Source organism: Nothoprocta perdicaria, unplaced genomic scaffold (assembly GCF_003342845.1).
Source record: "Nothoprocta perdicaria isolate Ctin4 unplaced genomic scaffold, notPer1 scaffold_342, whole genome shotgun sequence".
Lineage (NCBI taxonomy): Eukaryota > Metazoa > Chordata > Aves > Tinamiformes > Tinamidae > Nothoprocta > Nothoprocta perdicaria.
The window spans coordinates 92,685-116,701 of NW_020455580.1; the positions used below are offsets into that span (position 1 = coordinate 92,685).

Consider the following 24,017-nt stretch of genomic DNA (forward strand, 5'->3'; position numbering starts at 1 on the left):
TGCAACCCCTCTCTTGGCTACTCCCTGTCCCGGTTACCTGTGGATCAGCAGCTTTGTTTCCCTCTGACTTCAGTCCTTCCTGCCGGCCTTTCTGTTCCTCGGATGAGGCAGGTGCTGCCTTTGGCACTTGTGAAGCAGGCGAAATACCCTGTGCCTGTCTGCTGGTGCCCCCGGGCTGCAGCACAGCCTCCTTCACAGCTTCTTCCGTAGCTCCGCTTTCCTCCATCCCCACTGGGGGTTCCATTTGATTATTGAAATACATCTCTTTCAAAGAGAAGTGCATTTCACCCTTGGGAGGTGGCAAATCCTGTTGATTCACTTCAGTTTTAGTGTCCACATTCATAGGTTTTCCAGCTTCTTTGATTTTTGGAATTTTTTCCACCTCTTGATCATTTGCTACCCTGAAACGTGCGCTCCTACGCAAGGGGACAGGAGGGGCAAACCTTGGATTTGCTGAGGGGTTCACTTTCTCTCTTCCACTTTCTTCCTTCTTTGAGGCTTCCTGTTTTGCTGCTGGAGGTTCTGCCACCTTTTTTTTCTTTTTAGCAGCAGAGTCTTTGGCCAGGGGTTTGGCTTTTAGGTCCTCCACTGTCTCATAGATGTATGCAAGAAAGCTGTTCCTGTTCTCCTCCCCACTTTCCAAAGAGACATCTCCATTGGCGGTCACTTCTGCTTTCAAAGGCGTTATCAGTTTGTTTGAAAAGCCACTCATTGCATTCACTGCTGGTTCCTTTGGCTCAGCAGGATCCTCACGTAATCTGGACTGAGAATCAGCAACGTGCACTTTGGCCACGTCCTCTTTCACCCATGAGGAGGTTCCTGACCGGAAACTCAGATCCCTAGTGAGCCTTCGCTTTCTCTGGAGCCGGTCGGGGCTCATCCTCTGCAACCTCTCCACTTCCACATTTTCTTTCCCACGTTTCTTGCCCTGTTCTATCTCTCGCAGTTTCTCCTCGGCTTTTCTCTTAATTTTGGCAAACCATTTCTGATGGATTTTGAACTCTGTCATGGTTCCCACTTCCAGCACCCCAGAGCACGACACGATGCCTTTGTGATTTCTAGCTGAGGCCTGGTAAATGCCTGCGTCTTCCTCTCTGCACCTGGAAAGCAAAAAGCTCTGCATGAGACCAACCTTTCCTCCCCGAGGCACCGCAGCTGCACACGCGTGTCCTCCCCATTCTTGCTCGAGAGGGGCCAGCAAACGGAGGTGTTGTCCTGAGGTACCTGCAGCAGAGCTGGAGACCTGTGGCTGGGACTGGCCTCCCTCCCAGGCCTCCGCTCGTTCTCAGCACTAGCAGATAAGATAGATGTAAGTCAGTACTCGGTTCCGCCCCAGGCTGTGACACTGACAGCAGAGGTCTGTGATGAAAGAAGAACAGCGAGCACCAAGCGTTCCCACTGTCATCTGCCACATCCCTCTCTAAGACCTTCTGCTCTCAGTTTCCCGCTGCCTGAGTTTGATTCTTACATTTCTGGTTTTACTCCATCATGCTGTCAGGCCACGGCTCAGTCCACAGACCCATGTCCATCACTTCTGCCTCTGCTCCCAAAGGACTCCTGGCCCAAGGAGCTCCCTGCTGCTGCAACAGGTCACTTAGGCTCTCACAGAAACCTGGAGCATGGCTGGAAAGCCCAAACCAGAGTTGTTAGTGATATCAATATCCTGCACTTTCAGGGCGTGACATCCTTCTCCCACATCCAAAATCCAGGACACAAGAGACCTGACACAGGTCTCAGAGACCTGACACAACCAGGTCTTTGCTGGCTGAAGTTACTGCGTGTTCAGTTCACTGGAAATGCAGCCTTCATTCTGTGTTAGAAGAAGCTGCTGGTCTTGTCTGCGTAATGGAGACCTTTGACTCTTGCAGTCAAGGTGAAAACTAGGAGAGGTGCTCAAGGGATCTGGGCAAGGTCTGTGGGCCTTTTGGATACCCACAACACTCCTATGGACTGCTTTTGTCCTAATCTTGCCTGTTCTCCTGGATCATCATCTGGGTCCAGTCACTGCTGTCCCTTTTCTTGCTTTCCCTCAGCCCTAGTGTTCTCATCCTGTCTCACCACTGATGTCGCACTGCTACCACCACTGGAAGTCCTCTTGCTTCCAGAGTGGCAGCCATCCTTGGATGCAATAACGGATCTCATACTGATGTGACGTCAGGAGTCATCTGAGCAAAGAGCAGAAGGGGAAGGGATAACCGGGAGCATGGCAATGGGGAGCCAGAACAGGCCCCGGGGGAGAACATTGCAGGCAGCCAACTTCTCCAGGTAAGGAATACAGGCTCAAAGCTCCCATCAGTAAATCCACTACTCTTCAGCTTTTTTACTCACTTATACAACTGCAGCGTGTGGCGATTTCCATGACGGAAAATCTCATACTTGGGTAAACCACAGTAGCGATCCATCTCTTCATCATCCTTATACCAGGTCACTTCTGGCTGTGGGTATCCTGGAAAGGAAGCAGGATGTCAGCGTGTGGAACAACATTACAGCCTAGCAAGTTTGGTCTTGCAGGGACAAGGAATCAATAGTAAAAGGAAACACATTGGCAGAAGAGGATATATGTTATTCTGGGCTCATTCCATTCTTTAAATCACACATCAGAGAAGTATTGTGAGTGGAAACAAGATGCACTTGTCCAAATCTTTTATCACTACTAGGAACAGGGCTATTTTTGAGGGAAAATATCTCAGCCCTTCATTCTTGAACAGAGGACAGTGGATCATGAGATCGTCTCCTGTAACGCTGGCTGCAAGCAGAAGGTGAGCACACTGTCACTTTTATATGAAGAGATATGTTTTTATGAGATTAAGCCTAAGGTTGGAAAACAGGCTTTCAGCCCTCCATGGAGCTAACAACATTTCACTAAGTGTCAGTCTGTAAGCTGATCCAAAAGTTTCCATTGACCAGGAGCAACCTTGATTGCATCACAGGCAGCTCCATGTCCTGCAAATGTCACTTGACAACAGATGTCACCTGCCTTTTCAGGAGAATGACATCATGGTATGTGTGACTTCTTGGCAAGCCTGCCAGGCATACAGACACGTCCTCCTGCCTCACAGGTGGTGGTGGATCACCAGGATGCCCCATGCCAACCACAGTCCTCATATCTCCCTGACAGCGGCTCTTACTCAGAATAAAAGTTGCCTGTTTGTCAGGCTGAAAACAACTTGAGCAAGCAATCCACCATTCACTCCTGTACTCCAGACAGGGCTCTTGGTATAGCCAAGCTAATCCTAAGGACACAGGATACAAGTTTCAATGGTCACGTCATACCCCAAGCTTAAATTAATGTGTTCAAAGTCCAAGGTAGGAATCTGAAGCCTATTTCCTGCCAATGTCCCTACCGACTTTATGCACTGCTGGATGAGGGAGGCGGGCACCTCCAGCTCCAGTGTCTCCCTGCTAGCCCCAATGCCCCTGAGGTCTGTGGGAACAACGGCTGCATTGGAAGCGATCCAGCAGTGGCTATCCAGGGATATACAAAATGTCCAGATCCAATGGCTCACAAGATCAGGGAAGTCAGAGACAGGGCACTAACTAACCTGCAGTTGCCCACCTACAAACCTAAAGGCTGGCCAGGGCCTTTTAATCTCCATAGTGAGGAGTCTCCTGGCACCACGCAGAGACACCGGCAACCTACGGCCATGCCCAAGCCCAGCTTACATCTACTCTCATGAAGGCAGCCCTGTAGCAGGAGGACAGGGAGCAAAGACTCATCAGTAAGAAGAAACTCTGAGTTTGGTTGAAGTAGTCGTCCTGATTTTGGTTGATTCAGAAGGTCTTTGACCAGAACAAGCAAGAGCAGCACATACCAAACATCCTCCCTGTGTGCCATTTGGTTTTCTCTCCTGTCTCCACTTCTGGTCCCTCTCCTCTTATGTGCTTGGACTTACTTCACTGTAAATGGATTGGGTTGGGTCATGGGCTTGGATAACATCTCCTGTCCTGCTCTTCTCTCAGTCATGGAGGACCATTCCCAAAGCACAAACAGTCCTCCAGATTTGGCTCTACCTTCCGCCTTTCCTCTCTGAGGTCCCTCATTCTGCATTGCCTCTAACGTATCCCTTCTCCATCCTTTCTGCCTATACAGCATGTGTCCTTTGCCCTCTTATTCACTTCTGCACCGCTGCCACTGGCAACTCTGTTCTGGGTAGAGGTGAGGCGCTCACCTCACACTCCACAAACAGCACCCGTCTTCCTTGGAGTTTCGGAACAAGAGCAAAACCCCCAGACACTGGTGGCTGACGTGAACAAGCCCTGAATTGCTCCGTGGAGAATAACACAAGAGTATTCCAGAGAAAGGAGTGCTATAGATTGAGCCTGTTGCTTATGGTTTTTCTTCCAACCTTACCTACTGGCTACGCTTGGCAACAGGATCTGGGCTGAATGAGCTTCTGGTTGTTGCTCTTTCTTCCCGGTCTAGGAACTAGGAACAAAATTTCCACGCATAGCAATTATCTTGTCCAGAGCAATCCTGTCCTTCCCAAGTGCTGCTCCACGCACGTGACCTTCAGGAGGCCTGCACAGTAGGTGGATTTTCCTAATATCCTGTGAACAGCCATCCCCGCCATTCATTCTAGGAACTGCAAGCATCTCATTTCCAAGAAGCCCTGCCATGTCCCCCCATGGCCCCTGCAGCTGATTGCCATTCCTAACTGACATCTGCCTGGCAGAAGTGTAACTCTCTCTTGCTCGCGACGCTGGGGACCACGAGACTATCTGCCTCCTCTGCAGGGTTAAGGTGGCAAAAGTGTGGACTAGCTTCAGCCCCCAGCAACAAGGGGGCTGTGGGCATGCACAGGCTGGAAGCTGTACCTGGAGGGTCAAGGCAAGGCTGCTCCCCCTTCTCTGGGCTCAGCCCGTGCGGAGTTCAGCAACAGCAGTTGCCCTGCAGAGTTCCCGTGCCTTCCACCGCCACCTGCCCCTCCTTGTGCACTGTAACTGGAGCCAAGCAGGGGCTGGAGAGATGCCTGAGCACGGAGGAGGCCACGGCCACGCTCCCTGGCACGCCTTGCGGCACGGCAGGGAGGGGAGCCGCCGAACGCCTTGCAGGCAACCCAAGTGCAGGCTGCCTGGCTCATAAATTCCTTCAGTTTGGGCGGCAGGGTTAACCCCTGGGCTTGTACGCAGGGCCGCTGAGGGGCCACAGCGTTCCCGGCTTCACGCATGATACCATCACCCTCCTTCAAGTGAGCTGTTGGCACCAGGAGAGAGACGCTCCAGGCAGCACCGTGCGACAAAGCGCTGGACATCAGGATGCAACAAGAAGCCCAAGAAGCCATTCATAAATTCGGGCGCTCGTCCTTGGGAAATCTGTCACTCCCGCAGACCCCCCTGTCCGAGCAGCTGGTGCACAGAGGGATTTGCCAGCAGCTGGTCCCCTACATCCAGCAGCGAGTGCCCCGCGGTTACAGACTGAGCGGTGCCGTGCATTCCTGGGGAGGAGGGGCAGCTCCCGCCGCGTTCCCGCTGTGTCTTCAGGCCCAGCAGAAGTTTCTCTTCCGGAGGCATTGCTCCAGCGGGAGAGCCAGGCGCCGTCCTCTGCTGCTCTGTGGGGCCAGAGAGATTTTTTCCGTGCAGAGGTTTTTTTCCACGGAGGAACTGCTGAGTTAGGATCAAATATTCTCTTCAAGTTCTTGAAGTTTGAAGGAGCCTTCAAATGCAAAACAAACTCTTGCAAGGGCCATCCAAAACTACCATGAGAAATTATGTAATTATGTTTAAAGACGCTTTTTTTTTTTTTTTTTTAATGAGGCAGAGGATAAGAGCTGGGCTTTTGAAATTTAGTAAAATGGGAAAAGTTCTGAAGCCATCACCCAGATTTCCTTGGCCTTCAGTTTCTCCTCTGCACAAGCAGAGGCTGCAGGCTGCTTAGGGAGGAAGAGTCATGGCAAGATCTGTTCCTTTCTGCCATTCAGGAGAGAATCCCCCAATGTCCTTCCAAAGGCAAAGAGACTTCCAGTAACATGAACAAGGGGGTATTAGGATTCACCAAGAACAGTCTAACTCTCCATGCCTTGAGCAAGTCACACCTTTCCTTTCACTCAGCATCCTCACCTAAACCTCCCACCAGCTCTCTCCTCTTGAGCCATCCTTTCCCATTTTCCATCTCTCTCTTTTGACCAATCACATGCATTTTTTTCTGGACAGTCAGACCTTCACCCACCACACGAGCAACTCACTTTACCTCCAACCATCCTCCCCTAGGCTGAAGGAATTGGTCCAAAGAAGAAGAAGTGCCATAACTGATGCAGGATTTGATCAAAAATAATCAAATCGGACACAGTAGGGACACCAGTAGCAAGCAGAGAGGGTTAGAGAATTAGACAATAGGAGGAAAGGAAGGTTTGCACAACCATCCCAAAGTAACTGTCATTAGCGACCAAGAAGCAGAAGACATGAACATCATGTCTTGAGAGTCACAACAGGAGCAGTAGCAGCTGACAGTCTCCCCTTTGCCTCCTGTAAGTCTATGAACCAAAGTGTCCTTGGATCCGAGCCGCAACATTGGGACACATGCTGGTTCCCCCTTGGTTTCCAGCCAGAGAGGTACTTCATTTCTCCCTGTGCTATCTCCCAATTGAACGTGAAAGTCATTGCGGTGGGGAGAGCTGAGCTACTGATTGGATTTTGCAGCTGGAACTAACTTTCCACCTCACAACCCTCACTCCCAAATTGATCCTTGGCTCCTGGGAGAGTCCATATGACTGCAGGCAAGAGCTTCTCAAACTGATCACAGGTTTTAAGATCATTTTCCTCAAAATTCTAGTTCTGTGGACCTATTTACTTAAAGTGTATAAAAACTGCAGTTCAGTTTCCTGGTGTGCAATATTGCAATAGGCCACAGGCTGAAGATGTTCGTTGAACAATTTCCCTCCAAAGGTGAGAGCAGCACCAGGGCAAGTTTTGTTCCTGACGGAATAAGAAATAGCAGTGTGCCACACAGCACCAGCAGGTCACTCAAAGCTGGAAGACAGCCTCGTGCCCGCCAGGTTGGATCTTCCTGCAGTGCAGGAAGGCTGGCAGACCAGACAGAGGCCACATCCACCTCTAGGGGTTGACACTTCTGTTTGGTAAAAGCAAAGATGGTTATTCCTTGACAACATGTCTCCTGTGCAATGTACAGTGAAGAGTTTCTCCATCTGTTTGGGGGAGCAGTACTGGGGAGGATACAGAAATGGTTTTTACTTTCTACTGCCAAGGAAACCTTGTAGCAGGTGCTGAAGCATCTCCAAACACTGCAGTTTAGAGTTTCATAGGCTGAGTCCTTCCTTCCCCATCAGCTACTTTCCAGTCTAACAGTGATCTAGAGCTCATCTGCACACCTGGGCCCCTTGCACTGACACAGTCTGCAGGACAGAAAGGTATCACTGGGACTGTGCAAGAGATGACATGTTTTTAGAAGGAACAGCCACCTCCAAGGGGCAGCCAGCAAAACCTTAAGCCAGTGTGAGAAGCCATGACGAGGTGCTTTAAAAGGGGCACAAAACCCTGGAAGGGAGAGCAGTGCCATCACACATCTTTGAGGGAAGCTGTGGTTTCGACTCATTTCTCCATTTGGAGGCAAGATGAGGCAGAAGGCACAGAACCACCATGTCTACTACGGCTTAGGATTTTTCAACATACCTAAACACAACTCATTTTTTGGCCATTGAGGTATTCACTTGCACAATACACAGTGCTGGTGAGTTCCATTCTCCTGTGCAATATGTAAAAAAGCTTTTCCATCTAAATAACTGACCAAGCCCTCCTAACGAAGGGCTGAACAAGATTGCTTGGCAGCTTTGTCCAAGCAGCCCAGTTCTGCTCGAGGAATCTGGAAGTGGTCTGTTGGAGTTAAGCAGCCAGTGGCCTCAATATACTAGTGGCACCCCTACAAGATGAGGGTGAGACCCGTGACAAGTGAGCCTATAGGGGAAGGGCCAAGAATTCAAAGTTGGCAGCTCCCACATGAGAGCTTCAGCCTGCCGTTGTCAGCACACAACTCCTTTACAGCGTGTTTCCAATGGCACCCTAGATCTCCTGCATCACGGGAAGGGCTTTGTACTTGTGGGAGAGCTTCACGGGAGATTTTCTCCTCCTTCCGAAACTTAGAGTCTCCTAAACATCTCCCACCGAGTAGCCTGCTGGAATAGATATCCTGGGGCACATGAGGAAGGATCAACAGAGTGTTAAACAAATATGACAAAAGTAGAGATTTTTAGTTTCTCTACTTAAAAAGAAAAGCCCATGGGCCAAGCAGTTGCTAGCGTTAACATCAACACTACCACGCCACACCACTACAATGGCTTAGTATGCACCCCCTTCTTCAGCCCCCCTCTTCCCTGTCTTGTTGATCAGACCCGTTTCTGCTCAAGGTTAGCTTTTTAGAGCCCCGGGCAGAAACTGGCTTTTATTTCAGATATTCAGATCTATCACTGATGCATAGCCCTAGCTGTACTCTAGTCACTTGAAGACAACGAAAGCCAAGGTTTGCCCCAACACGATAGCTGTTGTCTTCAAAGCTGCATGTCACCAAATTACCTAGTCCACAGTTAGAGGAGGAACAGAGATTAGAGGAGGACAATAAATTGTTACAAGCCCAAGGAGCAAGTAGCATTTTCCACTTTCAGCTCTTAAAACTTGTTTCTTTTAATACATGAGCTTATATGTCTGCTTCCCCTCCTTTAAATTAAAGCTGAGAACATTATGCAATTGCTGAACCTTTGCTTGGCAGTCAGACAACAGTGGCCTTGTGTGTCGTCTTGTCATCCCTCGCCTTAGAGTTTTATTAGCGTAAGTCCAGCAAGCGAGGCAGGACCAGGTTATTCACCAAAGCCAGTTACCTGTCACTATGCACGTGAATTTAGCATCAGAGTCCTCGGACACAGAACGGGATTTGATAGTGGTTTCAAATAGTGGCTGGGTTTCTTCTGTCAGCTGAGAAATGATTGCGCAGAAGGTGCTCCTGGAAGATTCAAGAAGTATTTCTTAGAAGTGAAGGACCTGGAAAGAAATCACAGGGTCCCCTGCCTTTCTATCTGATCTTAGAGATCTGTCTGTGCTGTTCCCCATGGTTGAGCCTTCTTATTTTAGCTGCCCCTTTTCCCTCCCACCATCCCAACGTTCAGTTGTCCACAAGTCCAGCGTAGTGCGATGGTACTTGACTGTTTTTTCAATTCTAAAATGACACTGTCCATTTAAAAGGTCACTTGGGAGGCATCTTCTTGGTCTATAATGCTATCAGAAATAATTCTTGAGAGAAATTTAATTTTGGATTACACCCAAGCATTTCTTTAATCAGTTTGCAATCTTGATTTAAGACACCAACAGTCAGTTTCACTTCCCCATTCCTGGTACTGCACTAGTGGGGTTTCTAGCATTGCTCCATTCACTGGGAATTTACCTGTGAAAAAATTTCTCTGCAGATTTCAGGCCGAGGGTGAGCTAAATATGGCTCCTTAACATTCGACCTCTGAATTCAAAGGTGCCTTGGGGACAGTTGACTGAAGGATACTGGCTGGCACCTTCCTGAGCTTAGGAGCTATAGGTGAAGCTGCTGCATGTAGTTATTACAGGCCACATGCACCAGGAGTTCACGCACTGACCCTGAAGTTCAGGCCAGGACATGAGCCAGAACTATCCAAGGAGCCAGTACCATCTCAGAAGATCATTAAATGGATCTTAGATTTCCCAGTCATTTAAGTACTATGCAAGGATAGCACTAAATCACTGTATTCATGCAGCACTGCCAACCTCGGGAGACAGAAAAGTGCCCCCAAGGGAGGCCCCAGAAGACCTTGACTTTATTTGAGAAAGAAAAATGGATTTATCTCCCAGTTGGGTCTTTATTTGGATACTGCTCTGGAGCCCTTGGTAGTGAAGAGCATCCTCTTTTTCAGGTTTTTCTCTGCAATTAAAAAGCTAAATGTCTATACTAGGAGATGAACCCAAGGTCTCAAGCACCAGGACCTCCAAAGAAATAACAATAATTGCCAGAGGACTGGGAGTTGGCAGCTCTACTTACACTGCTATGAGGAGAGAAAGATATATTCCTTGAACGAGCGATCAGCTCCTAGAGACATGCAAGAGATGGAAGAAGCCCCCAGATCGCCCCAACACAGCTCCACCACACGGGCAGAAGGGCTCCTAGCACACAGTGAGCGCTCTACAAGGAGGAGACCAGGCTCAAAGCAGCCCCCAGCTCACAGGCAGGACGCTGGCACTATTACTCATGCTGTACCTGCTCGGAAAGCAGACTTGTCTGGGAAAATAAAGAGTCCAACACACTTCTCGGTGTGGGTGCAGCCAGGGCAGGTGCACTGGGAGGCACTGCAGCAGGGACTTGAGCTGCACGCAAGGCCGAGTCGCTCCAAGCACAGAAGCGACCTGTCTCACCCCCCACACCAGGAGACTTACCTGCAGGTGCAGTGCTATGAGTTTCCCTCTGGCTTCCTGCTAGCCTCAGTTTGTAAGAGGTCCAGGGAGCAGAATTCCCTGGGGGACACGCGACTGGGATGCAGCAGGAGCCTCACCCAGCTCCTCAGCACCATTTCCGCCAGGTAATGACATGGAGAGGGGAGAGCAGCTAGGGCTGTTGCCGACTGGCCTCATCTACTGAGCAAGGGTCAGAAACACTGTCTAATCCAAACGCACGCATGGCACAGGGGGTAAAGAAAAGCAGATGCCACAGCTCAGGCACCGTTCCGCAGAGGACAATAGGACCCAGGAGACTGGTCCTGCCAAGCATCTCCCCACACCACCACAGGGCCAGCACACGGCTTTGGAAGCCAAGAGTTGTTTCAAACCAAAGAAACCTTCCCATACTCCAAAAGCAGGAGGAGCACCTCCTGCTTCCAAAGAGCAGGGCAGACCAGCTGGTGCCAAGGCAGTTACTGGTGGGAGTTTTGATGGCCCAGTTGATGCCCAGCCCCAGACCAGTAAATGCCTTTTCGATCCACCGAGTGAGGTTAGCACTTGCCAAGCATCAACGCGACATATCACATCTCAGTGAGAGACCAGCACGGCCAGCATCTTATCAGAAAGGAAGAAATACATAAGTGCAGGTGATGCATACACACAGTTACACTCAGAACCACGATGCCAGCGTGCCACCGACAGCAGCAGGCAGCACCAGTAAGTCTGGTCTACTCAGTGCAAACCTCAGCGTCGAGCGACAGACAGCAAAGGCCACTGAATGTTTCGGGGAAGCAGCATCCCCAGAAGAAGTTTGGGATGCTACAGGCACAGCGAATGAATCAGACAAGACTTGCCCGATACACTCCATGCCCTCCGCAGAAAACCTTGGGAGGCTGATTTAATTTTTCCAAGAAACCGAGGCATTAATCGCTGGCAGGTTGGAGAGACCGCTGCACCGTGCGGCTCCCAGTTGACTTATTCCAGCAGCAGCAAGACTTGTCCAGTTCAAACCGCTTTCTAAACCAGTAATTTGGAGCATTCAGGAAAGCTGATAGAAGGTGGCAGCCACCACTCCTCAGAGCCTTCCCAAAAGCGCATCCTCGTTGCAGGAAAAAAAGACCTGCAGCCTCAGAGGAGGCGGCTGGCAATTCAGTAGCCTTTGTACATTAAAGAGGGATTTCCATACAAAAACAAACTTCAGGAACAGGAAATTTGCAAAGTGTGGGCTTCAACAGTGTTCTCGTTGCCCTACTGGAGTGTTTTGGGGAGGTCTTTCCCTCCACAGTCAATTCTCTAACTGCTTCTGCCACAAATCAGTGATGCCAACTGACTTCCAAATGTGATGTTTTGCCAGAGGCAAAACTGTGTAACTGCATGAATGTGTTTCAGTGCAGAGTGGTAAAGCACAGGAGAGCGGGGAAAGAAGAAAACGTCTCCTTCGAATACATCTCAGTGCGGTCATACACTCTTCTTTTTAATGTGGCTCTGTATGGAAGTCTCACTTTAATATCAAGAAATAACTGAACAAGCTGTATACCCATCCTAACTAAGGGTTAGGCTAACAGAGATGAGTATTTCTTGCACTTGACACAGGATTTATGACTTTGGGCCTGCAGTTCAAGCAAATATTAGAGACGCGGTCATGCAGAGTAAAGCCATTGCATCACTTCAGTGCTCTCTCTAATTAGTACCAAGGCACTGCAGATTAATCACATGCAGTCAGATTCAGCAAAGTGCTTGGGTCAGAGAAGTTTTTAATGCAATGTAGTTTTTACCTTCCTAAACTGGAGAGAGAGAATCTGCTGCTTGATAAGCTAAGCAAAAAACAGCATACAGAAACCATTAGACAAAAAAAATCCAAAAGCATGGAAAGGAGCAGAAATCAACAAACCGTTATAGAGCTGCATTAATGATGAGTCGTTTTGCACAGGTCAGAGTTCCTATTAAAAGAAGGTACAGCTGCCTTACTCAGGCTGACTGCCAGGACGAGCAAGCCGCATGGTAAATGGTAATCAAAGGCTGTAAAAACGAAACGGTCGTTAACCACAGAGAGGAAATGTAAGAGCATTTATACAAGGAGGTTTCCAAGAAGCAGCACCTGAGCCTTCCATGCACCATGTGCAGCTTTGGGCGCAAAGCAGGCAGTTTCACCCAGAAGATGGTCGAGTCGACGGCGCTCAAGAGTGCGAACCGCCGCAAAGCCCCTTTCTCCACTGTCACCCGTGGTGTCCAGCATGGTCACCCTCTGTACTCCAAGTTCAGAGGTCTCATCTTTTTGGAGAAACTGAGAACCCCACAGGCTTTATATACCGCTCTGGATACGCCAACCAAACCTCTAAAATCCAGCTTAAAAAAAAAAAAAAAAAGGAAAGCACTTCAGGTACAAGCTCACCATGTAGCCTCAGGACTGACCACAGAGCAGATACCTACAGGGCATTGCTGTTTAGGAAACCAAATGCCCACGTTGCTGTGGGTAGATGACTCGAAACTTTTCAGCCTTGTTTGTGTTAGACCACTATGAGATACCTAAACTTTCCTGGGCTTTATGGCAATGCTATAGGAGACAGCACGAAGAAGAGAGGTTCACGGTTTCAGGTCCAAATGAGCAGATCTGCATGGCCAGGACTTGCATAGAGCCCAGAAATCAGCAGGATTCAAAGTCTTGTCTGAAAAAATGACCACAGAGGGATTCTGAAAACTGCTCCTGAAAAAAATATGCAGCACTTGTGGAGGCAAATTCTCCACGTGACTAGAAGAACTGGGGGAAAAAAATAGAAAAAGACACCAGTTCTATAAGTTGATTTTCTTTAAAATAAATAAAACAGAGACTTCTATTGGGACAAAACAAAACCTCCAAAGAGCTCTAACTCCTCTCCTTCGGATCAGAGAAGCAAATACAGAGTAGACATGGAAATACAGGAGTCTTAGCTGCTTAGAAGTTGCCTTAAGCCAGCAAACATGGGCAGCACCTGCCCATCAGACACCAGCTTCACTCTCTGCACCCCTAGCTGCACCTTCTTGATGGCTTCCCAGTGCCAACACGGGTGTTCACACAGCCAGAGGACAAGCAGGTGATGGGCTCCCTGGTTGGAAAATAAAACACTGCTACAAACTGATGGTCAGCTCCTTGCTCCAGTACAGCATGCACTAAGGACATCTCTTGAGGAGCTAAGAAGGAAGACCTTAAAATGCTTGCTGGTGAACGCTAGCCTAGGCAAATATATAGATATCTATTTTTAATGACGCTTACTTGCAACAGATAAATGGGAAGGAGTCTTTTCTTGGTTGCAAAGTCAATCGCTGAGAAGACAAGAGCTGGAATAAAGAATGCCTGTATCACAACTCCCTAGTGCTTGTGTATGTGATCACGCAATTAAACACTGTTCAGTGATCATGTAATTAAACACTGTTCAGCGCTTTTCCAATTCGCGGTGTCGAGCACGCAACCCAGGCTTCATTCACTGCACATCCCGAAACACAATGCGGAGCACTGGACCGACTGCCTCTTGGGGAGGCCTCGATATTATCACACACACAAAACCCGAAACAAAGAGCCCAAGTACTAACTCAATTTTAACCTCAGTTTTCTAAGGAGACGAGCAGAATTTATACAGATTGCAGACCCAGCGAGAGGAAGATCGAGTTGTAAAAGCTTTGAACGAACCAGGCCTGCCCACAAGCAGCTGGCATTTCACCTCGCTTCAATTAAGTTGACAGTATCTCCACGTAGGGCTGCACCAACAGATCGACATCAGGGTCTGAACCAATATATTAACTTGGATAGCTGGGACTGCCAAGCAAGGCACGCCGCATGCCTCGGCAACTGTATGCCTAGTTTCAGTCCAAGCTCAAAGTGTATCCTCAGTTCTCTGTAGGGATTTGTTACTGTCCGGAGTACAGGACTCAGCTGGTTAAGTGCAGCATCTGCAGAGGATTTGTCTCCTCTAAGCAAGCTCAGGGCCTGTTTTAATCAATGGATCAAGGCAGCTGCTAATCTCTTCCTCGTGTAAAGCAGGTAAATCCAGGTCTAAAGGTGCAAGCTTCTCTCCATTGGAGAAAGGGAGCTCTGGCTGGTTAGCTCAGAGAGGTCTGCCTTTAGTGTGCCTAAAATCAATGGAAGGAGATCCAGCCTGGGGTACCTAGGAAGCAAAGCACATCTTGTTAAGAGCTAGCTATAAAAATACTGAGCTGGTTATTAACTGCCACTTCACCATGACCATGAGGACAGTGAACCCCTCTACTCTTTTTCTGGGTAGCTTCTATTTCCCTTAATTCTTCAGATGCTTTGAATATCTTCAGGCATTCCTCATCCATGGTTTTTGACCCTTTGACTACTTATGATTTTCTTTGGAACTGAAGACAGTCTTTCCTTCATTTTTCCATGCACTTGCTAAATTTCAGTCTTGCTGCAAGGGTAAGAGGGCAAACTGTCATGCACACTCACTTTTTAATCACTAAAAAGTTGATGGCCTGTGCCAGCACATCACCTCACTCATGCTGAGAAGTTATTTGCTCTAAAAACATAGGAATTTCAAATCTTTCTTTAAAAAACATATTTTCAAAGCCCTCTCATGCAATCAGGATATTTTTTTCCCTTATTTCTTCTCCCCTTTCAGATATATTTCTCCTTCCAGCTCATGTCCTCCTATGGACGTCAACAAAGGCTTAGGAGACACTAAAATGCACTTCACAATGGCCCCTAATTCACACACACAAGTGCATGCACTTGATCTGCTTGAGCTGCGGAAACACAAATACGTTTCAGAGCTCTTCACGGCATAAAAATTTGATTGAGCTGCACTAGCTGCCCGGCTCATCAAGTAAAAGGGAGAAATGTGTCAATGCTGGCGAGCCTGAATACTTCAAATCACTCTTTTTAGGGAAGTGTTATTTGCCAAACGCTCCTTAGATAAGGACCCACCAAAACCAGGGCTGTGCTTCCAATTTTAGGGGCAGGAGCAAAGGCTCACCCTGACAACTCTTTGCAGACTCTCCCTCCTCTTGCCGTTCTGACCCATGATATTATTGGGCATGCTTTGCACATGCGGCCTTCTAGGGATAAGATTTCACATGAACTTCTCCGCCTCCAAGGTTAACACTGCTCAAGACCAACACAAGCCACCGAACGCTTTCTCGCCTATCGGGAGCTAACCGTTTGGGAATTTAAAAGCCAACAACAAAGCCTTCATGTACCTGTGGTTACACTTATGTCCCCTTCCTTGCCATGTGCCTCCCTTCTTATCAAGTGCGTCATGCACACACAGGGCAAGTGTGTTTGTATTTCATATACCGTGGCAAAAATTATCAGCAACCTTGTGACAGAGCAGCTCTGAGTGCTATGGAGTTGTTCAAGGCACACTGGTATTTTACAGACTGGGAAAGGGACGTATCGAGGCTTTGCTCCTCAAGGTCACAGAATGAATCGATGTCACAGCGGAAGGAATGAGGCGTTTTCCTGAAGGTAATTCACTTTGAGCCGCGATGAACATCAAGTCGCGTATAAATAATTTAGAGCTAGATTTCATTAACAGCAAGGATAGAGGACAATAAATGGATTAAGTTATATGTTCCTGTATGAACCCCTTGCACTCAGAGGATGAGGCAGATCTGTAACCATACCCTAACATCGCTTGTTCTGTGCTCCACATTAGCCCGGCAGCTAGCTGAAAGAAATCCAAGAATTAAGAGAAGTACAACAGAAAGCAAAGCAAATATTGTACAACAAAATGCTCAGATAAACTGGCATCTTTTCAATGAACTTGCTGCAGTCTCACAGAATCACAGAATCACAGAATGTTTAAGCTTGGAAGGGACCTCTGGAGATCATGTTCCTGCTCCAGCAGGGACACCCAGAGCATGTGGCCCAGGGTGGCATCCAGATGGGTTTTGAAGACCTCCAGAGAAGCAGAGTCCACAGTCTCCCTGGGCAGCCTGTGCCAGGACTCTGGATTCTCACTTAACTTGCTGTGCTTAGTGGGTTTGGGCTGGGAAATTCTAAAGGTGAAAATACAACTGTCCCTACAACAGCTCTTCTACTCTGCACTCCTTGGATTAGGCTATAAAATTTGAGATAGAGTCAGCACAGCATAGCAGCAGCTTCATTCAGCCCAGACTTCCCTTCTCTAGCTGAGACCGACTGAGAATAAGAGCAGATTTTAATCCCATCTCCTGGAAACTGCCTCTGCACTGGCACAAGAGACATTGAGATCAGGCAATATGAAGTGATCCTGGGCTTTGGAAAACATTTCTGTTGTGATGGTTCCAGAGAAGAGCAAAATTTGCACCTGCACTATATCTTTTGGGATTTTAAAAGAGCTCACCAAGAACACCATTTGCCCAATTCTTTAGCGTCATCTATGAGTCTTTGCTCTGATACCTTAACTTCCAGCAGATATGGTGAGGGTGCTTTAGAAAGAGAGGCATTAACACATCTTGGAATTATTATTGGAATTTTTATTTATGTAACATAAAACTGTCCCATTCCCAGGCGTGTCCCTGCACGGCTGTGCAGGTAGCTGTATCAACACCCTACCAACACCTAGAGAGCCTACAGACTACAGATCGACCCATTCCTAGAATCAGTTCTGCCCTTTGAGTGAGTACGAGGCATGTTTTCTTTCACGGTTTTAGACACTTTGGTCAGACAAGACAGAAAAGCCCCATTCCTTCAGATGCTTCAGCTTTCTTATCAGAGATTTATACCTCTTACTGGCAAAAGCAACAGCCTATAAGAAGTTACAGACATGAAACTGCTGACCAGGGGAGCCCCCCAGCCTAGAAGCTAAGCATTTTTTTTCAGGAAATAACACTTTTGTATTTTCAGTTTGCTTGATTATAACAACAGTTCTTCCACTTCATGTGCAATGAAAGAGAGAGATGACGGGGAATGGTTCTTAGCCGGAAGAGCCAGGGGCTTAGGGAAAATAAATAAATAAATAGATAAAATCATTGCAAAGCACTCTCCTGAGCTGAACTGCCACAAGAAGTAAAGACAGTTGTCCAAGAAGAGATCAGAGGCAATGTCACTATAGCCTATAAATATCCACACAGATGAAACTACGACAGCAGAAGGGTATTCAAGCAGGGAATCAACGGTTTAGCAAGACCTCGGGGCAGGCATCTGCCTCAGATAAGAGGTGCAAATTGTTTCATGCCAAGACAACAGAGTAATTTGCCTAGGACTTGGATGAAGCCTCTGTCACAAGTCGACGTAAAATTGCATCTCTGAACTAGATACCCTCTAAACTCGAAGAGCTCTTGGAAAAACAGATAGCTTGAAATTGTGCCTTGAATTTACAGTCACTAAACTACCCATTTCAAGGGAAATGTTATTCTTAAAGAGCAGCTCTAAAGGGCACAGAAAGTAAATAGCCTACATATTCTCTGTAATAAGGGATGAATGTTCTCTGACAACTGTAAACACCCCTAATCTTCTGGCGTCTACAGTACTACAGCCAATTCCTGAGAGTTAAAATCAGGGGAAAAACCATGTTCTTGTTTTCAAATCAGTATCCTTTCAATCTACATAATATCTCTGTCTTCCTAAGAAATTAGACCAAGTAAAACCACCCAGGCTACTCTTTCCACGCAGTTCATTAATGCGACAGTATAGATGAAACTTTCCCAGGAGACTTGCAGAAGTAAGGATCCCTAATCTCGGTTTCTGTTCCAAAGGCATTTCCATGCCTTTAAGTGCCTCTCTCATGTCACTATTCACTTTCTAGTGCTTTGTTCTGTGGCAGGGTGAAGAGAGTGGACGTAAAGACTTCAGTTAAATATACTCTATAAATATATATGACAGGAATAGAGAAGTCTGAAAAAAAACACTTTCTTCAGATCAGAATATGCGCTCCGCTTTCCAACCACCACAGCAGCCTCCAATTTCAATTCTGTGCCTGCGCCTTATGTTTTCTGCTTCCATTAGCTTCAAACGCACCAAATTCAAATACATTCGGCGTCAAAAAGAAAACCGCTGAATGTTATCTGCCTTTCACTCATCTCGCTTTTCAAATGCTCCCAGGGAAGCTCTCCAGATGTTTCTGCATTTCATTAAGCTCAATTGCTTTCTGCAAGTCTTGCCACACAATTCCACTTGCTTGTTTTTGAACTGATAGGAAGCATTATTTAATTATAGGACAAAAAGCCCTTTTCATTCGAGCCCTTACCCCGCATCACAGACAACAAGGCGGTTTACTGTGAATTTCCACTGCACCTGGCTCCAGTCTTCAACACTTGCAGATACATTCAGGGCCAAGCAGGGAACAAGACCTTTCTGTATTACTCGTTTTTTTTTTTTTTCTTTTTTTTGGTCAGGGAAACTGGAAGCTGTTTTATGAATAGAAGAAAAACGTCAGCATTGCTATTCAGAGAGCATCTTTCTCAGCAAAATGAAATTGCCTTGCTATAGGTTTTGATGCTCAAATGCATAAACAGTTGGAAAAACGATTAGCCAAACTTGTGGAAAACAAACCCACTACAGATTAAATAGCAAGACGAAGGCAAGATACCTTTGCCTTCAAAAATTTAAAGATCCTCTGCTTGGAAATAGGTGTGTACCCACCATACACTGCTAGCATGACAAGCTCAAGATGTTGAGCACTCAGAGCTTTGCAGACCCAGCCTGGATTTACTGTGCTCGAGCTGCAGAGCTGTCAACACATCCGGAACATGCCAGGCTCAGTGCACGTGAGCTCCACGTTGCTTGGCACTTTCTTCAGTAGCTACAGAGATTCCAGGAGTTGGGAAAAACAGTTTGGAGCACTGGAGACGTTATCTGAAGGAGTGATGAAACTTCCTTTACAAATAGACTCATTAAAACTGCAATATACTTGTGGGGCACAAGGGGGAAGGAAAGACAAGTTTTGGACAACCAAAGGACCCCAACAGCTAATTTATGAAGGACTTTTTAAGCAGTACAAGGCAGATATTGTACTCTATTACAGACTCCCTTTTGGGATTGTGTGAAGTCTGAAATCATGTATAAGTTGTAGATGCTATATGAGTACTAGCTGGTGCTGCAGGTGCTCTGGTGTGTAATATATATATATATATACACACATATTCACATAGCTTACATAATAGGATACAAGCGTAAAGGTTCTGCATTAAGCAACTTAACTTTGGCATCACCCCATCTTGAACATCTGACTCCCAAGTTCGCATCTTTTAGGGTCCTATTTATTAATTTTCCCATGGCAGATTCTTTGAGGCATAAATCCTTGAGCAATCACTCATTTAAAAAAATCATTAAGGAAAATGCACCCTCATTTTAAGAGCATGCAAGTTGAGGAGTGGTGCATTTACATAGTTTGTGGGCTTTATTTGTCCCTCAACCTAAGGTGGCAACATATTTCTCACACTTCCCAAGAGAGAAGAGCCTTATTCCTACCGCAGACTCTCTGCCTAAGGCCACTTCTTACCCTGGAACGCACTTCTCATTGCTACTCAGTCCATATCTACATTGTAGAAATTCCTTTTTGGCAATAAGATAAGGCACGCACACACACCAGGCCTCTTGCCTGGAGCCTGGCATGGATAACACCCGAGCAGCTTCATTATAACGAAGCTAGGGAAGTCAGCAAGGGCTCCTGTCCGCCAGTTCAGCTTGGGTCTACTGAAGTAAGCAGAGACACAGGAGCTAGTGTCCATCAGGATTTTTACAGCAAGACAGTCAACTTTACATACCTGCCCTGTTATAGAAAGATGCACAACAGTGACAATCCCTGCCCCAGCAACAAAAACAAAAATACATCCCCTTTCTGGGAAGCGACAAGCTCGGCCTCCCCTCCAGGGCTACAAACAAGCAAGCACCAAATCACTTTTGCGAACCCGCGTGCCAGGCGTCAAGGCAGCTCCTTCCTCCTTGCTAAGCATGGAAGAAGCCTGCAGGGAGCCGCGGGCACATCCCTCCTGGCTGTGTGTGCCGGGAGAAGAGACGCTGGGGCCGCGATATCCTTTTGAGCTTGCCCATCACATCCGTGTGCTTCACACGGAAGCATCACCTCACGGAGGAAATAATTAAAAGTAAAAATAAAGGAAATTGCTGATCCCACTGGCACATAAACGCCATGCGATCTCGGAGCTGGACGGGCACACCACGTCCCTCTTCTCTCTAATTCCTTTTTGGACAAGTCAGCCTCATTGCCCCATCTCTCGTGCGCTGCTTTTTCCGTCACTTGAGGCACTTGTGCTCAATGCTACTGTCCCTTCAGACCTTGTTCTCGGCCAGCACCTCCGTCCGGCAGCCCCGAGCACCACCGCGGCATCCCGGCACGCTCCGTGCCACTGCCTCCCCACCACCCCCAACGAGCTCCCCGGATTTCGCCTCTCCTCCCAGCACCTTCACTCAAGCTCCCAACCGAGGGGGACATGGGACTTAACCCTTCCTGTGGAGCAGGTCACGGCCACTGCGCTCGCATTTCATGGGCACGGGGCTCACCCGGGGGCACCCCGCGGCCGCCCTCACCTGTTCTCGGGGCGGATGCTGAGCAGGTAGCTGCGGCGGTCGGGCCGCGAGGCCCAGGCCTCATTCTCGGCTTCCTCGGCGCTCTCCACGCTGCTCGAGCGGTGCGGCAACAGCAGCCCGTTGCCCGCGTAGGACTGGCCGAGGGCCCGGCGCGGCGAGCCCATGGCGGCGGCCGGGCTGCCTCTGCCCCGCTGCCGCCGCCGCCGCCGCCGCCGCCGCCGCGCTGTCAATCACCGCCCCACATTTATAGCCACGCTGCACTTGCTGCTGTCACTCGACGGCCACGGGGCGGGAGCCGGGACGTGCCGGCCCCCGTGGGCCCCTGTGGCTTCCACACGCTCCTTGGACTCCTCCTGCGGTGTCTGGCACCGCGCAGCTGCCCCAGTGGCTGGCAGCACCCGCGGGGCTCTCTTGAACAGAGACAGGCGCCGTTGACTGTGGTGCCGTGCACCCTTACACCGTTCATGGCACCCAAAACAGCCCTAGTCACAGGCCACGGTGCCACACACTTCCCTCACACCGCTCATGGCACCCCCTGGGTTGGTTGTCCTGCCATGGCACAATGCAGCTACCTCACACACGTTATGGTACCCAGAGCTCTCCTGGGTGAAGGCGATGACACACACATGTCTCCTCACACAGCTCGTGGCGCCCAGAGGGCTCTCAGGTTGAAGGCCATGGCGCCACCATGTCCCCCACACCATTCAGGGCACCAGAGCTCTGACAGACGAAGGCCTTGGCTCCCACACACCTCCCTCATGGCATTCATGACATCAGCAAGGCTCTTCTGGGCAGAGACATGTACCATCAAGTGTGATGCTGTGTGCCTTCCTCACACTGTTCATGGCTCCTAGGGCTGCCCTGCATGGACCAGTGTTGTCAGTCATGGCACCACACGCCTTCCTCACACATCAGGGCACCCAGAGCTCTACTGGACGAAGGCCATGGCGCCACATGCTTCCCAAACCATTCAGGGCACCCAGAGGGTTCTCATAGGTGAAAGCTGCACACCTCCCTTATACAGTTCATGGCAACCACAGGGCTCTCCTGGACGAAGGCCATTGCATCACATGCCTCCCTCACATAGCTCACAGCATGGATGGGGCCTCTGTATGACAAAGGGCCACGACTCAGAGCAGCAATGCATGCCTCCTTCGCATGGCTCACAGCATGCGAGCATGGTCACAACAAAGGACCAAGCCAGCCAGCCAAATGAGAATTCAACAGGACAAAGAATGTCTGAAACTCTAGTCTTCATGCTGGACCTCTGTATGCCTCTCTCCTGTGTCTCTGAAAACTTTATCAAGCATATATCCAGGCCAGGATAACTGCTATTTCTTCCATTGCTCCCTGGAGTTTTGCTTCTTCCTTCTCCCTGAGGGCATCTCTTCATTTAAATGCCATTTTACTATTTAATGACTAAGTTTACTATAGTCTTTCTGCAGATCACAGCCTTAGACTTGCAGTATTTCTTGAAATTTTACCTCATAAAAAGAGCTGCAGACCACAAATCTTTTCAAATTCATCTTTTCGAGCTCAAGTTCATTTTGGGGAGATAGAATATATAATCTGGCAGTTTGAGTGGCTACTCACAGCTATCTCCCCCTACATATGCACTGGTCAGCTTTGGGGTTCTGACACCTCAGAGATGCCTTGGGCTCTGTTATAAAATTCTCCATTATGTTGGCAGTGCAATATTTCTGCCCTCACAGGCAGTATTATTCAACATAATCATTGTAGTCACGTCCTCTTGCTAGTCTCAGGAACGTTTTATGTCTTGTCTGCCTGCTTTTTCCTCCTGGGCACCCAATGAGAAGTTCTGAGCTGGTATTTATTCTGTCTCCCTGAAGAAGACAGCACAAAGGAGGGCTGTAAAAGGTGGCTACATGTCACAGAAGATTACTGAGACTGATTTAATACGGAATGAAAACACAATCCATAATAGAATTGAAGTTGCTGTTGTTCCACTTTCATCTTGCTTGTCCAGTTGCTGTATTGTATGCCAAAGGCACTTAAGTGTTAAAACTAGATCTTTCTATCGCAGCATTGGCTGATAGAACAAATTTGGCCCAGATCTGTTCTCTGTCCATGGCTGCCCAGCTGAATGTTTCTGGGGAGCTAACCAGTGTGCTGTGGTCTTGATGCTGTCTGTTGTAATGGGTGTTCCATCCTAGTACACTTTCCCTCTCTCATAGTGCAGTGAGGCACCAGCCCCACTGAAGTGTGGGGCACTTATGGCTGCCTTGCTTAGGAAGGAATGCTCATGTTCCCAAAATCAGCCTGAGCCTAGGAGATAGAAAGCATTACATCTCCTTTGCGCCTTACCACCCCAACCAGACCACCCTCTTCTGTGCTTCTACAAGCTCCTTTGCAGTATATGTTGCGCTACAAAATTCCTTTGCCCCAGGAGTATCATTTGCTTTCTGATCTGGTCTTAAACAGACTAAATCTGGATTTATCCAATTGCCTGGCAGTGACTTGAGCCAGTATATTCCTCTGGCTTTCTATAGATCTCTATAAAGATGGCCATAATTCACCGAATGTGCTCCGTAATGTTACTGCATTTTCACTTGTCAAATATCCAATATTTTAGAATTTCTTGTGCACTCATCCATTTCCAGTCCATCGGGACCAGGCTTCGTGCACGTTCATTCAGGTTCCGATGAAATACTCCTTGCGGTGCAGATCTCAGGACAACCTAGCATTTGACCAAAGTTTTGTGTACTGGAAAGAGGCCTTTATTGTTTCAAGTGTAGTTTTCAGACGACTAAAAAGAAAAAGCACCTCACAGAAGGATAATCAAAGGCCTGGAATGGTTTCTACCATTTGAAGAACAACTGCAGAGACGCGGACTCCTCAGTAGAAGAACAACAAAGGCGCATATGATAAAGGTACACACAACCTTGAATTACAGGGAGAAATTGTGTTTCAAAATAATTCTAGGGGCACCGAGTGAAATTACCATGGGGTAAAATCAGTAAAACAGAGGTACTTCCTCATGTATGTTGTTACCGAGCTATGGAGCTGCTTGCTGCACAATACTGTGGCTGCTGAACATCAACAGGGAAGGAAGGAAGGAAGGAAGGAAGGAAGGAAGGAAGGAAGGAAGGAAGGAAGGAAGGAAGGAAGGAAGGAAGGAAGGAAGGAAGGAAGG

The 24,017-nt window shown here is 48.1% G+C and overlaps 1 protein-coding gene across 1 annotated transcript in view; it reads right to left on the minus strand.

Moving 5' to 3' along the window:
• Nucleotides 1-21,027, minus strand: part of ALPK3 (alpha kinase 3) — a 31,691-nt gene extending 10,664 nt beyond the window's left edge. Inside the window, exons 1-5 of the mRNA XM_026043929.1 lie at nt 20,864-21,027; nt 12,174-12,212; nt 8,826-8,947; nt 2,329-2,446; nt 53-1,100 (exon numbers count right to left, since the gene is read on the minus strand). Coding sequence (XP_025899714.1) covers nt 53-1,100; nt 2,329-2,446; nt 8,826-8,947; nt 12,174-12,212; nt 20,864-21,027 — 1,491 coding nt within the window. The remainder of the gene's footprint in view (nt 1-52; nt 1,101-2,328; nt 2,447-8,825; nt 8,948-12,173; nt 12,213-20,863) is intronic.
• Between the last annotated feature and the right edge of the window lie 2,990 nt (nt 21,028-24,017).